General features: G+C 24.0%; 2 protein-coding genes across 3 annotated transcripts; both read left to right on the top strand.

Moving 5' to 3' along the window:
• The first annotated feature begins 464 nt into the window (after positions 1 to 464).
• LOC113557455 lies at positions 465 to 4482 on the top strand. Of its 2 annotated transcripts, XM_026962986.2 has the most exons (3): positions 465 to 706; positions 2288 to 2406; positions 3890 to 4482. In XM_026962986.2, the coding sequence occupies exon 3, from the start codon at positions 3921 to 3923 to the stop codon at positions 4182 to 4184; it is 264 nt and encodes an 87-aa protein (XP_026818787.1). In that variant the 5' UTR covers positions 465 to 706; positions 2288 to 2406; positions 3890 to 3920; the 3' UTR covers positions 4185 to 4482. The 2 variants fall into 2 exon arrangements, with proteins under 2 accessions (XP_026818787.1, XP_026818786.1); XM_026962985.2 differs by lacking the exon at positions 2288 to 2406 and having other exon boundaries at positions 466 to 706; positions 3890 to 4480.
• Positions 4483 to 8773: 4291 nt separating this feature from the next.
• LOC113556629 (high mobility group protein 20A-like) lies at positions 8774 to 14439 on the top strand. Its single transcript, XM_026961695.1, has 8 exons — positions 8774 to 9315; positions 9395 to 9514; positions 9586 to 9710; positions 9865 to 9999; positions 10745 to 10804; positions 12117 to 12213; positions 12274 to 12489; positions 14113 to 14439. The coding sequence occupies exons 1-8, from the start codon at positions 9279 to 9281 to the stop codon at positions 14262 to 14264; spliced, it is 942 nt and encodes a 313-aa protein (XP_026817496.1). The 5' UTR covers positions 8774 to 9278; the 3' UTR covers positions 14265 to 14439.
• Positions 14440 to 17380: the final 2941 nt, after the last annotated feature.

Raw genomic sequence — 17380 nt, 5'->3', positions numbered from 1 at the left:
CGACTACATGGCTACACATATATACATTATTATGTACCTATACAAAGTAGTAATAATATATAAGTGACCTTTTCTCATCTACATCAACTATCAACAATTTAAAAGGGCATATTATTATATATAAGATGCAGTTGCGTAGGAATGACATTCGTACGGTTGCATTTCAATAGGTATGTGGTTATTGTCTTTTGCTATAGAAATTAGAATGATTACTTGAAATGTTATACAAGCGAAATATGATATTATTAATTATTAATTATTATTGACTTAAATATTGTAATATGTACCTACTGAGTACCGGCTGGCGGCTACCTGTAAGGTTTACAAAAATATAAATAATTTAATCGTTGTTTAAATTTCTAAAATCCCGCGTCGAGAGTTGAAATTATTGTTATCGTTATAATAACATGACATCTGATCATCGTTATCGGTCCGTTATCAGTGCGTTCACGAGGGAACGGAAAATGAGTAGTAATTGCTTGTTATTATTACAGTATAAACACATCAAATTATTTGTGTTACTTAAATTACTATTGTTCTGAATTGTGCTACAAATGTATTTTTTTAGTATTTCTTGTCGATAAAATAATACAATAATAATTGTCATTTTCTTCTTAAAAGTAGCAAGTATCCGGTAGTGTTCGAAGTCTACGATTGAGTGTTTCATCGATTTACAAAATTGTCTGTAAATCGTCGTTTACATTTTGTAAGTTTTTTCCACCATATTTATTCATCATAGAGCAGTTTTTTTATTGTTGGAAAAATTATAAGAAAATAATTTTCATGTATTTTTAAAAGATGGTTTAAACTGAATAAAATAATTTCATATACAGTGAGTTTCGCTTAATGTGATCACTGGTTTATAGAATCAAATCTTTTATTAGAATCACCAAGTATAGGATAACTGAATCATTTCTAAGAACATTCTTATCGTTTTAATGGTATTTCAAACTTTCACTAAAAAATAACAAGAATTGTTTTAAAAAAGTTTAAAAGAGCTATTCAAAAATATGTTGAAAACAATACTTTTCTGTTGTTCCAAAAGTTATAGGTACAATGCACATACATTAACATTATTATTTATTTAATTTTAAATAATTAAATATCATGCGTATATTATATTAAATGAATATGGATTTTAATTTCAGGCTAATATGAAAATGAAATTAGTAGATTTTCACATACAATCAAAAATAGAGATTTTCTTTACTTTATTTTAATTTAAACGGAATCAACCGGTTAATAGAAACAAAATAATCTGAACCAATGTGATCACATTGAGCGGAACTCACTGTATAATGTCATCAGTACGATGAATATTTTTGCACAGTTTCATGTAAAAATATTGTTTGATTATACATATATGGAAATAATGCTAAATTATGGTGACATTCAGGGTATACACATGGGGGTCACTTCAGATGTAATCATACCGAGTTTGCTTAAGCACCTTCACGTTTCCAGCATCACATTTTATTAAACACTTTGAATAAGTATTTTTGATAGTAATACAATAAAAGTATTGGATTACTTATATTTTATGTTACCTAATAATTAATATTAATATGTTTAAAAGATTGATTAATCATTTTAGCCACAAAATATTTTCTTTGTAAAGTTATGGATTTTTCATTTTTTTTTTATATATCAATTAGTATATCATGTAGGTAATTAGATGTTAATGCTGTAAATTTAACAATGAATAACGTAAATTGTAATTTTAAGGAAATACAATTATCACAAAAGGTTATGGTAGATTAGTGATATATTTTGAGCTAGAAAAATAAGAAATATAAATCTAAATGGCTCACAATAACATTTACCTTTTTTTTTTTTTTTAAAAAAAAAAAGAAAAATTATTAATACTTATTTACTATAATAATTTTATTGTAAATTTAACAAAGTTGAAAGTCATAAATTAATTTAAAAAAACTTAGAATTTCATAATTAAATCTAAAAATGCAATGTATAATAAATTAGGTAATTAAGTAATTTACGATCATTCATTTTTTTTTAAACATCTGATGACTGAAAAAAAAATGTAATAGATTATTGAACTGTATAAATATACTTTTATTTTCAATTGTTTGATTACTTTATTAGTTTAGATATTTTTTGGTTGAATCCTTAAATATAAAACCTTATATAAAATATAAAATTCAATGAATTCACAAATCAGTATTATCTAGTAACTTTTAAAAATAAAAATTGATCACAAGCCATCTTGTTTTAAAACAAATATTTAATCAAGTGAACTATAAAAAAAATTAATTAAGCTGTACTTTAGGTGTTGAGTGGAACTTATAATTGAGTAAATGACTAATGGATTTTGTTAAATTTTAATTTAATGATATCCCATTGTATACAATGAAAAAAACATTCTGAGTGAAATTTGTGAAAGTTTTGGTAAGTGTAGTTACTAAACAATAATTATTTTATTAGTAATATTTATTTATTTATTTTTTATTTACTAGTTGCTAGAATAAACCATTATAGCTTAACAATTAAAACAATACAACTCTTAACAATTTAAATAGGTATATAAATACAATATAGATTATTTTAAAGTAGTGTAGGTTCATATTATGTAATATTTAATAAAGAAAATTAAGATAAGAATATCAAATTGAATCTAATGTAATTAGCTTGCATATTAAAATGAAACAATAATAATATTATGACATAAATTTACTAAGGTATAGATGATTATAATTGATGTTTACTTAATAAAGCTATTAGAAGAGAGACGGAATAAATAGCTCTATGAACTCGGAAATAAAAGAAGTAAAATTATGTTTTGATGTTTAAATAAAAATGGGGAAGGTTTTAATTGGAGGAAGTAGTTTGAACATAAGATTGTTTACCGGAATTGGTATTGAAAGTATTTACATTTAATTTGCGTAAAAATTCCCGGTTTTCTTTAATTTTTAGTTTGTTTTTCCTAATTATAAAAAAAATACTGAGAATTTTTAATTTTGACTTCTTTAAAGTACAAAGTAGATCCAATTTATTATTCAAAACTACCTTAAAGTGAAAATTGAAACATGTTATTGATTACTTTTCTAATCTTCTATAAGCTGTTTCTATAACAATTTAAAAGTATTGAGAATCACATATTTTTTATAAGAGTTTGAAGATAACATTTTTTAAAGTCACAGTAGTTTGCAAACTACTTTATGATTAAAATTTATAAAATATTTTAAATTTTAAACCTATGATTTGAAAATTAATTTTGACTTCATTGAAATAAAAAATTTTAATTGTTTGTCACTACTAATATAATTATATTCTATTTCTATACTCATTAGCTGTTATTAATTTATAAGTCAATACCAGTATGTTGGTATTGACTTATAAATTAATAACAGCTAATGATATTACAGTATATGACCAACAATATCTAGTATTTAAAGGCTTAAATACCAAACATTTTCGATCGCTGAAATTTGTCCACCGTTCAAAGAATTTAATTTTTAGAAAGTTTGTAGTTTGTTTCCAAAATTATGTCCACTGTATAGAGGTACCTGCCATTAAAAGGTATCCATAAGGGAAATATTCACTGTTTTTTAAAATATGAAATAACATTTTAATAATTACTATACAATATAAATGATTTATTTTTAGCAAAAATAAGTTTAACTTACCATATAATTCATAGAAAAATTAATTTCTTTTATCAATATTAATATATAATACAAACATTATAATTTGTCTCTGTTCACACATTTTTTTTTTTTATTTGTAATGATTTGTCATTGAATTCAAATTTAGCACATCCATTGTAGTGGCCTACTTAATAATGAAGTACACTTGACACTTATAGTTACTTTATAGTAGAGTAACTTTTTCGCCTTTTTTTATTATTAAAAATAACATTTTTATGTTTCAGTTGATTTAGGTCGATATCAAATTTTTAAAAAATGGTTTGTGTACCGTGTGTGCTTGTGCCATTGTTGCTCTTCTTATGGGGTATTATCAAGCCCATGTTAAATTGGTTCAGGACACCGGTTGAAAATTCTGAAGGTAATGCTGAGGATGATCAAGTTTGCTCATTGCTATCATCCTGCCCGTGTATTAATAAAAACATAAAAACATCTGAAGATCAAGGAGACAAGACAAACAAGAGTGAAACATTACTTAAAGAACCACTTGAAACATCTGATGCTGATAAAAAGAATCTTTAAATGTATTATTATTAATGAATTTTGTTATAATTAATTTCATTAGTTAAAATGATCATTTTAACTAATAGGAATTATACCTCTTAATACTTATATTGTTTAATTGTATATAAATTATGGATAAATATATTGACAATTAAATTAACATTCCTTTCCACTCATATTTAACATATCCTTAGAATTTTATTGTTTAATAGAAATGCAATTTGACTTATTAATTTTACCATAAGCCTTTTACTTTGCTAATAAATAAATACACTTAGACTCTCTTCTGATGATGCTTTAGTTTTATTTTAATTTAATGTACAATAAAATCATTATTGTATTAATTATTATTTATTAGATACTCTATGCATAAATATTTTATAATTGTAATAGTTTGTATATCTGAATTAATTTTACACTATTGTAAACAGTAAGATTCGTGATTCACTATGTAATTAATCACATATCGTTTTTAATATAAATTTAAAAATTGTATTATTGGTGAAAATAAATTAATATATTTCTATGGTTGATAATATATGATTTTAACGTTTTAAAGGTATTATTTTATTAGTTACTTTATGATTAAATATCAAATACTCTGTGTATTTTATATTTTTTATTTTTATTATCAGATTTTTGTATTATGTATACAATTAATTTATAATATTATCATAACTAAGGAGCAGATGTTTATGCATTTATCATATTTTTTAATAACATCTAAATTAATATGAAGTAAGATAGAAATTTGTTTCATCACTCAAAGAATTCAAATTTATCAATTTAATTTTGCATATTTGTTTAATTGTTACTTGTTTGATAATATTTCTATATTCATCATGCTTTTAGTGCATATTTGAGGTTTATTTGTATTATATTAACGAATTCGACATGACTAATATTAATAGATCAAAATGTCCCGCAGCTGAAGGCTTATGTAATTTTTGCGCTAACCGGGAATAGCCGGTTTTCACTCGTGTCGGTAACTAGGTTTCTAATATATACCAATGTATATTATTTTCAGATTAACAAAATTTATTATTTTAAATTTTTAATAAATAAAAAATGTTATTGATGCATATTTTTATACTTTATAGTGCATAATTGCATGCATATTTTTAAATTTTTTAAGAGCATAAACATCCGCTCCCTAATCATAACTATGAACTAAGATAAATAGAACAGATCATTCACCTGGTGATGACAATCATGTTTGTCACTGAGCTACATTTATTTACTCTACTACAATATATACTGTTAATTATAATGTTTTTTTCTTTCTCGGTTAGTGGTGACTATTGTATATTACATTCATGACCAAATCATTTTATGATCAAAGCATTTAAGATTCACCATAAACTATGTTACTTACCAATTACCATAGTTACAACATCAAAATAAATTTTATGTAACTCTTCAATTACCTATTTTAGATAATAATTCCTTAGTTATCGTTACCATAATTATCAAAAATTGTTTTTGTCAATACTCCTTTTTATACCTAAGTTTAAATTAAATAATTTTTTATTTTCATTCAAATTTAAATAGTATTTGATAATATCTCTTACTACAGCCATTTACTTGCTTTTTTTGTTATTATAACAATCATAGAACAATTTGTTTGATACATAAGTTTTATCAAAACAAACAAATTACTGTGAGCTATTCTCTGCTTGTCATAAGAGTTCTTTGAAAAATAAATTTAATATATTATTTAGGACATTGACTAAGTTGCATATGTAATATATATTATATTTTATGGTTATATAAATTATTTTATATAAAAATCTGTTCCATTTCATAAATTCAGCATAATCTAACTTAGTAATAGATATTATTTTTATTTCTTAAATACAAGTAAAGAAACATTATGAGGCAAGTGATTGCTGAAGCTATATCTTTAAGCAACCATTTAAAAAAAACTAATTTAATTAGATGAAGATTTTAACTTATTTGGGTTGGACTGAATCATTTTGACAAAAAATCATTAAAATTGATTTTAAATTTCTGATTTTCTAAATTAAACTACATTTTGTAGTACTTGGTTTGTGCAATTAAAGATTCTATAATGTTATGAAGTTAAGCATTTTAAATTATAAGATATTCTGTATACTTCTTAGAAATTTAAAATGATTTTTCAATTTAAAAGAATGATGTTATAAATTGATAAGTTTTAATTAAATAGACAATATTTAGGTATGTATTAACAATTAACATTTATTTTTTTCCGTGTATAATAATAAATAGGCAGTGAATTCTAATAGTAAGAAAAAAATTACTTATAAATTACAATATTATGACTAATGAAGTCAATAAATATAGCTGGTTATAACTATAAACTTACTTTAAATATGATTATTATAGGGCTCGGAAGTTGATGACCTTAAAAAATTACAAATATTTGTTTTAAATTGTACTCTATTTTGCTATAAAATTATATACACATTTATCAAAGCTTACAAATTACTCAAAATATGACATAAAAAATAATATTCACTACAAGACAACTGTAATCGGTGAGATAAAATTGGATAAGTTCTAATCTTGGTCCGTGGTAATTACAAAGTTTTAAATAAGTTATCGGCATAATGGCTATCGACAAGAAACAATAAGAAATGAACTAATGTGAAATCAGTAAAAATGTGGGAAAATGTCCTAAAAATGTTAAAAAATGACTCAAAAATTAATAAACACCAACAAATGCAAAATTAAAAAATTAGTTGTTCAGATTCACATGCTAATGAAATAAATTTGTGGCTAGAAGAGCATCGTCTAAAAAGTTTCAAAAAAAAAAAATGCAAAATGCATAAACTCCCAAGCCTTAATGATTAATAATACCTTTTACCCAGTTTTAGTTGGCACATTTTTAAGTTATTTAATATGAGTACCTGTTAGTATTTTTACCTGTTTCATTGAAAGTTTTTAAATAAATAAAATAATAATAAATATATTATTATTTGTTATACTAATAATTATTAAAAATCAACTTAAGGTATATAAATAACAAATAAAATTTTTTAGTTCATCGAGTTATTATAAAAATTTTACTATATGCGAATTAAGAACAAATATGTACTCATAGAAACTTTTATAATTCTGAAATGTATTATTTTCTTTAAAAGTCATATTATAGCTGTGTGATGACACTCTCAACACACAAAGCAAAATAAATTAAAAGTAATAAGCAGAACAAAAACAAAAACCATTTTTTTTGTATATAATTGATTCTGCAAGAACTTGCATTTCAATTTTTGTGTCATATTATAAAAACATCAAAAATTATTTTGACAAGATATTTTTACTTTAAATACTAGTTAAATACTGAAAAAAGGTCTCAACGAATTAACAAAATAGAAGTCAATTTATTTGTTAAGTAATTAAGATAAAATAACAACAAATAATTTTACAGAGATACCTAGTTGATTAGTAAATTAGTTTATCAGATAAATTAGTAACTAAGTTTTAAATAATATACTTATTTATAGTGATTGAATAATTGGAGCATGTAGACTATCACTACGCATAGGTGTTTCAACATTCAAGCCATTTACAACTACTACCTACTATACAACAAATAATACATTTTTTCTATTTGAATGGATCTAATTTCAATATCAAAAATAGACGGATTTTATTATGACAAAATAGATATTATATATATTTTGTCGTGGATTTCATTACTTCAACCTCAATGATATCACACCGGCTTAATTTACTTGCCACATTAGACAGAATAAAACTACACATTTTAATACAGTGATAACCTTGACTTGGAGAAGTCCCGGGAGAAAAATGTAATGAATATAGTACATACTGAAAAAAAATTAAACTTCTCGAACACTGAAACATTTAATTGTTTTTTGATACTCGTTCACTAAGTTATTATCTACCTACTTATTAGTTATTGATATATTGGAGAGTATTATAAATATAATTATATGTTATAAGATATTCCTATTTCAAAATTAATATTAAAGATTTTATTTAAAGTATTTGTTATTTTTTTATCTAACCATAGAACCATCTTTATGAAATCTGCTAGTAAAAATTACTGTATTGCAACTTCTCGTTTCCATTTTTTGCTGTTATTATTAAAACAACAAACAAAAGTAAAGCCGACATAATAAAATAGTTAAGGATTAAAAAAAAAAAATAGTGAAACAGTAGAAAATGCAAATGTACCAGATACAGCAAACTATAAGTGTAAGAGGAGAGTATTTAGTACAAACTACGGAACTTCTGACTTGCAGAGTACCTATGATAAGTATGATATAATAATGTAAGTTGTAATCATGATTAATTAACAAAAATAATAATAATAATAATATTACATTATCATCGCGACCATAACTGTACCTAATATTACAATTTTGTTATGCGCATTGCATTACTGCGTAGAACAGTGGCCCTACTGGCCCTGGGCCCAGTGTTGTTACAATTGAAAAACACGAAAAAGTCATCATAACAAAACATAAGCCAGTCGATAAACACGAAACTTCACTTCGCGCGGACTGTACTGAACGATTGTCGATTACAGTCGTATGATAACACGACCGTGGTAGTTGTATACATGATGACTATTTACCTTTTTACGATTGGAAACACAAGTACACAACTGATATCGTTGTTAACCGTGTACAGCCGCCGTACTATAGCGTCTCGCATTCTCTTTCCAGTTTTCTGTCTTATTTGAATGTCGATTTCCTTATGGCTCGTAGGCTTCTGTGCGAGTAAAAACCATCGTTTTTCCGTCTGTTAGGTTGCCCTTAAAGCGTGTTTTGTGAAAATAGCAACGCCGTATTCATATTATGTATTTATGTTTAAAAATTTAAAAAGTTAATATCGATAAAATATTGAGTTCGTGTAAACGTGTATTGATCCGTATTCTACGTGACCGACCACATTTCCAGCATGTAAGCCATTCCATTCGGTTGCAATCGAGCTTCTTGGTGTAAAAAACTATATTTTACGGTTTACTTTACACGATCGTTTTTTTTTTTTTTTACTATTCTACGGTGTTTTGAATTTCATCAGAATTTCTAATGATAAAATTCTTGTATGAATATTAATTGCGTGTTTAGTTTTTGTTAATAAAATTTTGAAAGTATTATGGAATCTAAAAACGCCGAGTCTATAGACAAATCAGGTTGGTACTTATTTACATTTGTAATTTTGTATTTTTTTATTGATATGTATTAACTAGTTTTAATTTTTAAATTTCTTAGATCAAGATGATGCGTTTATTGAAAATGGTATTCCTAAAAAAGTTGATAAGAATAATGTAAAAGGTAAAAAACGTAGAAAATGTTTACGCGACAAAACAGCTCCAAGACCTCCACATTCTGGTAATTAAATATTAATTATTATAATTTTTTTAGTTATTAAAAATAGACTAAGTAGTTGTCTATATTTACAGGATATATACGATTTTTAAATGACAGACGCGAACAATTTCGTTCAGAAAATCCTAATTTACCATTTGCTGAAATAACTAAAGTATTAGCTGCTGAATGGAACCAGTTGCCGGCAGATAAAAAACAAGTAATTATATTATAATATGTTATAGAGAAGAGAATTGTCATGTTATTTTTCAATAAATACAGAAATAAATATTTAGAAAACTATCCACCAATTATCATTAAAAATCTTTAATTATTCTTTTATAGGAATTTTGTAACATTTAATTTTTTTTTAGCTATATCTCTCAGCAGCTGAACAAGAACGAGTAAAATATGTTGAAGAATTAGCAGCTTATAAAAAGACAGATGCATATAAAAATTTTATTCAACGTAAAATGAAAAAGAAAAAAGTTAATACCCAAATCCTAGAAGTTAGTTGATTATTAATTATTTTATTTTCACAAAAATTTTATGTAAGTGGGTCTTAGGCAAACCTCTTCGCGTTTTATAATATAAGATATTAAGAGGACGTTATACCCACATGTGTTGTCTCTGTCTTACTTATGTAGATCATAGCAAATTTGCGTTCAGCAGAACACATTTTGTGATGTTAGCTTTAATATTAGAGTAAATTTACCTATTATCAAATTTAAAGATAAGAACAATATCTAGAAAATGTCATATGCTTTTATTGATATTATCATTTTAAAGTGAGATATGAATACTTTAAAGTTGTAATATTTTACATAGCTATAATTCACTTTAAAATGATAATATCAATAAAATCATATGCCATTTTCTAGATAATATTCTTACCTTAAAATTTGATAATAGGTAAATTTACTCTAATATTAAAGCTAACATCACAAAATATGTTCTGCTGAACGCAAATTTGCTATGATCTACATAAGTAAGATAGAGATAACACATGCGGGTATAACGTCCTCTTAAATAATTGTTAGTGAAACCTTTTAATCATCCACCTATTATATAAATTATTTATTTTCAGTAATAAGCAGTTATTAAACTTACTGTATGCTAATAATTCCATGATAATATTGGTGCTTTAAATGAAAATAGTTGGATAAAAAATATATTGAATACAGATTTAGATTTTATAAAATTATTACTTCATTGTTAATAATTATTAACTAACTATGTATTTATTCTATTTAGGATGAAGAGGATGAAGAATTTAAAAAAGAGAAATCATCTGGTGATACCAAATTAAAAAAGGTTAGTTAACATTTTATACTAAAGATATTTAAATAAAAATAGTTGTATGATACTTATATATCACAAATTTATAGTATTTTCTATCTGTTTCATTTATTTATACTCTTATATTATACACCACATTCCATGGGAGTTCTTAATATTGTATAATTTGCCAAAGCGTTAAAATACTCTGTGTTGTTTTTCTACAAGAATAGAGGTAGAATTAACACTACATCAGTACTTGGAATATGGGTTATTTATGACTACGGTGCGGATTTGTATGTATTTACATATTTGTTGCGAATGATAATATTCGAATGATTCCTTTATAGAAATATGTTATAGGACTATCTGATTATTTTAAGCTATGGTTGATATTACATATTTTTACATATTTGATCTTAGTTACATATTTTTACATAATTTACTTATATTACATATTTTTGTTAAATATTCAGCTATTTACAAAATAAGTACTGTATCGCCCATTTATATTATGTGTTTATATCTTCTCCAGTTCGTATGTGTGTGCTAATAATAATCGTGAGTTTCAACTCTCCATAGTCCACACCACGCAATAATAAAACTAAACTAACCTTGCGATACGCAAACTTCTTTTGAATTTAGTCTTACTGATTTACGGTCTTTTAAATTTGCTGCTATAACTTCTGTTGATGTAAAAAATATATTGTATCCTAATTGACGTCGATTTGCTTTTGATAACCTAAAAAAGTATATGATTGTCAATTGTTTTGTTGACGATAAAGAATATCATAACTCCAATGAATAAACTTAATTTGAATATATTCATAATTAATGTTAATAAAATAATAATCTAATGTAGTGTTGTATAAATTATAATTACGTACCTATACACTTATTTTATAATTTTTTTTTTAGATTAAAAACATTTTTTTTACATATTTTGTATTTTTAATTGCATTTTTGGATAAAAATAAATACATATATATATGTACATATTTTTGAATTTATAATACATATAAATCCACACCCTATTTATGACACTTGTGATATTAGTAATACTAATAATCTTAATGTCACCAGTGACACTAGTAAAGTCAGATAGAAAACATTATATGATATTATAAATTACAAATTCAATGTTAATAGTAATTAACTGTTTATTTATTTATTTTATTTAGGATCAAGAATTAAAAAAAGAAAAACCCTCTGATAATACAAAATTAAAAAAGGTTAATTTTTTATCGAAACTTTAATTAAAAATTGTTGCATGAAAAATATGTACTACAAATTAAGATTTTATATAAATTATTAATAATTATTTATAACTGTATTTTGTTTTATTTAGGAACAAGAATCAATAAAAATAAAACCATCTAATGATAACATTAACACAGTTTATGACATACCAATATTTTCTGATGAATTCTTAATTTTCAATAAAGGTTGGTATTTGTTAAATTGTATTTACTATTATTTATTTATCATTTATTATTTTTTTATAGCTAGAGACAGTGAACTAAGATACCTCCGTAAAACGGTAACGGACCAGGAACAAGAAGTATCTGTTTTAGATAAACATATTGAAAACATGGAAAATGGCATTGTCAAATTAACGGCTAATATAGAGAAACTCGAAGCTGGATGTTCAAAATATGAAGAGTATTTAAATAAATTACGACCTTTACTTCTAGATGCTTTTGCTGACATTTCATTCCCGGGTAAATGTTTTAAATTGATAAAATAAATTAATTTTTTTCTTCTATTTTAATATTTATCCAATAAATATTGAAGAATTAAGTATGTAAAATCTTAAGATCATCGAAGAATAACAAATTGCATCTAAATTCTTTTAGTTAACCTTATTACTTTTGTAAAATTAATAATGAATTGGAGTTTTCAAAGGATCGTGTATCTAAAGTTCTAACTGCTCGTAGTATAATACTTCCAGTTTTAAGTAACAAAATGTTGACCAATTTTCATTTTCTTTAATCCAGTTTAAATATATACATATATTTATTTAACTTATCTTATAATTTTTTGATTCTTGATAAATAACATTTTGAAGATAATAGTGTAAATAAAATTTGAAGTAATTGTTAGTTTTTATTATTAATTATTAAAAATATAACTTCACACATTAAAATACATAAATTGCCCATAACATTTTTGGATAATTAATAAAATAATATTAATGTATTTGAAGTTGGAAAAAGTAAATTTAGTGGTTGGCACATGTTTCTTTACTCTTTGGCATTTCCTCTCTATAAATTGAAAGCATTTTATGATTTGGTATGCAAAACTAACATTTGTTTGCATTGGTACCTATTAATATTTATATAGCTCTGTTATACATACAGCTATGTTAAACTTCCAACGGCCAGGCTGTGTAAACTACTTGTTTTGTTACCCATGTTTTTTTTTGTATATTTATTTATTAGGTTATTTTAACTTTAAACAAATAAATAATAATGTTCGATAAAGTACTTTTATGCCACAGTTAAAAGGAAATTCAGATATAAAATTATATTTCATGATAACTTTGTTTTTATTAATGTTTTTGAATTTTGCTTATGGTAAAGAAATTCACATTTTACCTTTCACTTAATCGTAATTTATAAATATTGTACATTAGACTATTGGTATAATGATATATTTTATTTGTACTCATAAGTTTAATAAATATCTTAATTTAAAATTAAATAAAAATCAATAGTTATAGATTCACATTGTCACTGTTATCCAGCTATCTTGATGTAGATTGATTATAATTAACTAGTTAAGTAAATTGAAATATTATTAAATACTGACATGCAAATTTTATTTTGGATTCTAAGCAAACTGCGAAATAAGTAAATATATTGATTTTATTATTGTGTATTATATTTTTGGGCAGAAGTGCTTAAAAAATAAAAAATCTTTAAACATTATATGCCATTTATCACGACTTTGGTATTAAAATGCATATGCATCTTGCATTTAGAAGAGTAAAACAGACAAGTGCCCATTACGTAACATGTTCTCTTTTCATTTTTTTTTTTTTTACATATGTTTATCAGTTTATCACATTATATAATTAAATTGTATTGTATTAATAGTCTATAAAAATAAATATTCCCATTATTTAAATCATGTAAGACTAACAAATTGTGTCTTTATCTTTTTAGTTTGTTTTGTAAACTGTACAAAATGAATAATAAATTGGAAGTTGTTAAATGATTAACTTTCTAAAGTTTCTAGCACATAGTATAATATTTTATTTTATTCATAATCTTATTTAATTATTTCAATAAGCTAAATTTATAACTATTATAATTTATAATTAAAATTTTTTTTTTTTTTAGATAACATTGAGCCACCTACCAATGAAAATCTTGACACATTTATGGTTAATTTATCCACACTTCTAACTACTGATACTGGTACTGATACTAATCCTTTGTGGATTGAAAATGTAAAAAAAGCTATTTCTAATTTGGATTTTTCGCAATGTTAAAATAATTTATTTTTTTTGTATTAAACTATGTCATAAATTATCTGATTAAGTTTATTTTTTATATTATTTAATATTTTCATGTGATATAGTTTTTATTTCAAACAACAAAGAAAATCCATTGACTGCGGTATATATGTAGTGGAAAATTGAATAAAAGATGTATTATTTACAATAATTTTAATTTTATTATTGAATTTATATGGATATCAGGATACTCGTGATCGTGAATATTATAACGCACACTAATATTAAAAATAATTGTATCTCAAATAGAAACATTCTCAAGAATATTTTATGTGTGTGCGTGGTGTGTGCAGAAGATAATACTTAATATTTAGTGTGCAGAGCCATAGCAATGTTAATTTGCGCTCCTGACCATTTAACCTATTTTTGCCCTAGTAAAAATTGTTTACCCCCTCCCCATCGCCCACGTACTTACACATATAAAAGATTTATACATTCGTTATTTTATTTTATTTTTATTAGCTATTGTAATAATTATTATACTTAAAAAGAAAAAAACTGCCAAACTTATAACCTTCTATAATAATTTAAAAAATAATTGTACTTTTATGCATTTCAAAATTAATTTTTGAAGCCAATTCATATTCAATCGATATAATACTTATATTTGTCAATTTTTCCTGTGACATTGTAGACCTTAGATAGTTCTTAATAATTTTCAGTTTACTAAAACTTCTTTCACAAGTGTTTCCTTTCATGGAGTGATACAAAAAGACTATTTAGTAAAATAGGAGTAATTACACAGCTACTTAGTTATTAACCAACCTAACCTAACCACTCATAAATATGAATAAATTGATGAAGGTCTTAAAAATATAAAAATAAAATATTTAGAATCCTAATTTTAAATTAAACAAGCATCTATGAGTTAATAATAATAATCGATTTTGAAAATCATTATGTTTATTATTATGTATGTTAACAATTGTCATTTGTGCGCTGAGATGGGGTATAAGCAGCAGTATAAGCTTCTATAAATAAAAATAAAAACACATTATTTGTAACTAACAGTTCTTAAAATATTACTTGGGCACTCGGTATCTCAGTGTTATATCATAATGAATTAATGACATATTATTTTTTAAACACTTGTAAATTGTAATAGTTTTGTACACAATACGCCATACTCAAGTATTATAGCATAGCTATTCTAGTGTAATTATTTTCCCCATATTCTAAATAAAATTTATGTTATTAATATAATATATGGTATATTTTATTCAAGGGCCAGTTTTGCCAAGTCCTAGCTACAGCTCTGATACTATGTATTCATATTGATATAATATACCTATTTTTGTACATTATTTGTATTAAAATATAATATTAATATACATTTAATGTTATTATTAGGGTTTGGATTTCTATGTAATAGCATATTTTTTGCTTTAGTCCAAATATTATTTATAATGTTGGTTATCTGTTATATCCAAAATTTTTTTCACATTGAATTGAATAAACTATTTTTTTTTTTGCCTATTTAATAAAAACGCGTATACCTCCTAATAGTATATTAGGTTTAATATAGGTTTAATAATATTTATAAACTGATATGGTCATTATATCAAATATAAAATTCTTTTTTCTTTTTATTTTTCTAAATTATCTTAGAGTAAAATCATCTATTATTAAAATTGTAGAGAATATTATTTTTAAGGACACGACAGTGAATTGTCTAAATATTATCTCAAAACCATTTCATATTTATTAAAATTTTAATCAAAAAACTCATTGATTTTTGTATATTTAAAGCCATGTATAAACTAAAATAATAATGGAGTATAAAACCAATATGTCAAATCCTCAAGAATCACACACAAAAAAAAAAACAAATACTGCATTGACATATTCTTAATAAGCTTGTGAACTATAGTAAGTTCTTCATGAATTAATTTACTAATTGTTATTACGAGATGCATGATATTATATGTGATTAAGCACTGTGTAGATGTATAATTTTATATCTTGTTAAAATATATATTAGAAGATATTTTTATCCACATTAAGTTATTTCTGTTCGTAAAAACAGTTCTGAAAAATATCTGCATTTTGTTTTGTCATTTACTTTGTAAAGAGAAGTACATAATATCAAAAATGAGTTGGAATATAGAACAGTATGTAGATAGGTAATTAAAATTGTTTAAGTATTTGATTTAAATTCAAGAAAATGTATTTTAATTAACTAGTTAATATAAATTAAAAGTATAATTATTATAATATTTTCCGTTTAGAACTAAAATATTAGTTTAGTTTTAAACATTATTACTTAATAATTACTTGGTGCACAAAAATTAAAAAGAATAGGACTATTATTATTGAAACTTACTCATAATAGAGTTACTATCTAATGTAAACATTTCTGAATCTATTCAATTATCTGGTACTAGTGAAGCATTTAATTTTGAATTTACTACATGTAGACTTGATCTTCAAAATGATTAATTATTAAAAGTAGTAGGTACCCTGACACCCTGTTATAACATATATTTTGATAAACTTTCATAAAAATACGTTTATCTACCCAGGGTTGGGTAAGATACTAAAAAAAAAGTATCACGATACGTGCATTTAATGTATTTAGATACAAGATATGTTGTGAATGTAGAAAAGATACAAGATACATGTATCTTTATGCTTTGATATATATGATACTTTTATATTTCCAATTGAATTTTATTAACTATTAAACGTAAAAGGTCTATACAAACATACAGTATATACAATACACTATACACTCCATACTCTATACTCTGTAATAGTTTAGTATTAATAGCCTATAGCATATAGGTACAATAAAATCATAAATATTAATTAATACAATAAGTCAATACATATTACAAAATTATTACTAATAAATCACTATATGTATTATGTATATGTTACGGTAAATGATGTAAACGAGGTAAAAGACGTCATTCCCCGGTAAATTACATCATTTACCTAAAAATTGGTAAACGTTGTAAATGCAGACATTCTCCGGTTATTGTCGTCAATCACCAGTTTAATTGGAGAATGATGTTCAATATTTTTATGTCGATGTGAACGATCAGCGATAAGCGTGTAGGTGCTGAATAAGCTTCGTTAGTTGAAAATAT

Source organism: Rhopalosiphum maidis, chromosome 3 (genome assembly GCF_003676215.2).
Source record: "Rhopalosiphum maidis isolate BTI-1 chromosome 3, ASM367621v3, whole genome shotgun sequence".
NCBI lineage: Eukaryota > Metazoa > Arthropoda > Insecta > Hemiptera > Aphididae > Rhopalosiphum > Rhopalosiphum maidis.
Note: the sequence above shows the minus strand (reverse complement) of the source record. Positions and strands in the feature narration are given on the sequence as shown.

Coding starts and splice junctions, on each gene's coding strand:
- LOC113557455 (XM_026962986.2), top strand. CDS start 3,921: ATGGTTTGTGTACCGTGTGTGCTTGTGCCATTGTTGCTCTTCTTATGG.
- LOC113556629 (XM_026961695.1), top strand. CDS start 9,279: ATGGAATCTAAAAACGCCGAGTCTATAGACAAATCAG. Junction 9,515..9,585: donor TCCAAGACCTCCACATTCTG/GTAATTAAATAT, acceptor CTATATTTACAG/GATATATACGATTTTTAAAT. Junction 12,490..14,112: donor TGCTGACATTTCATTCCCGG/GTAAATGTTTTA, acceptor TTTTTTTTTTAG/ATAACATTGAGCCACCTACC.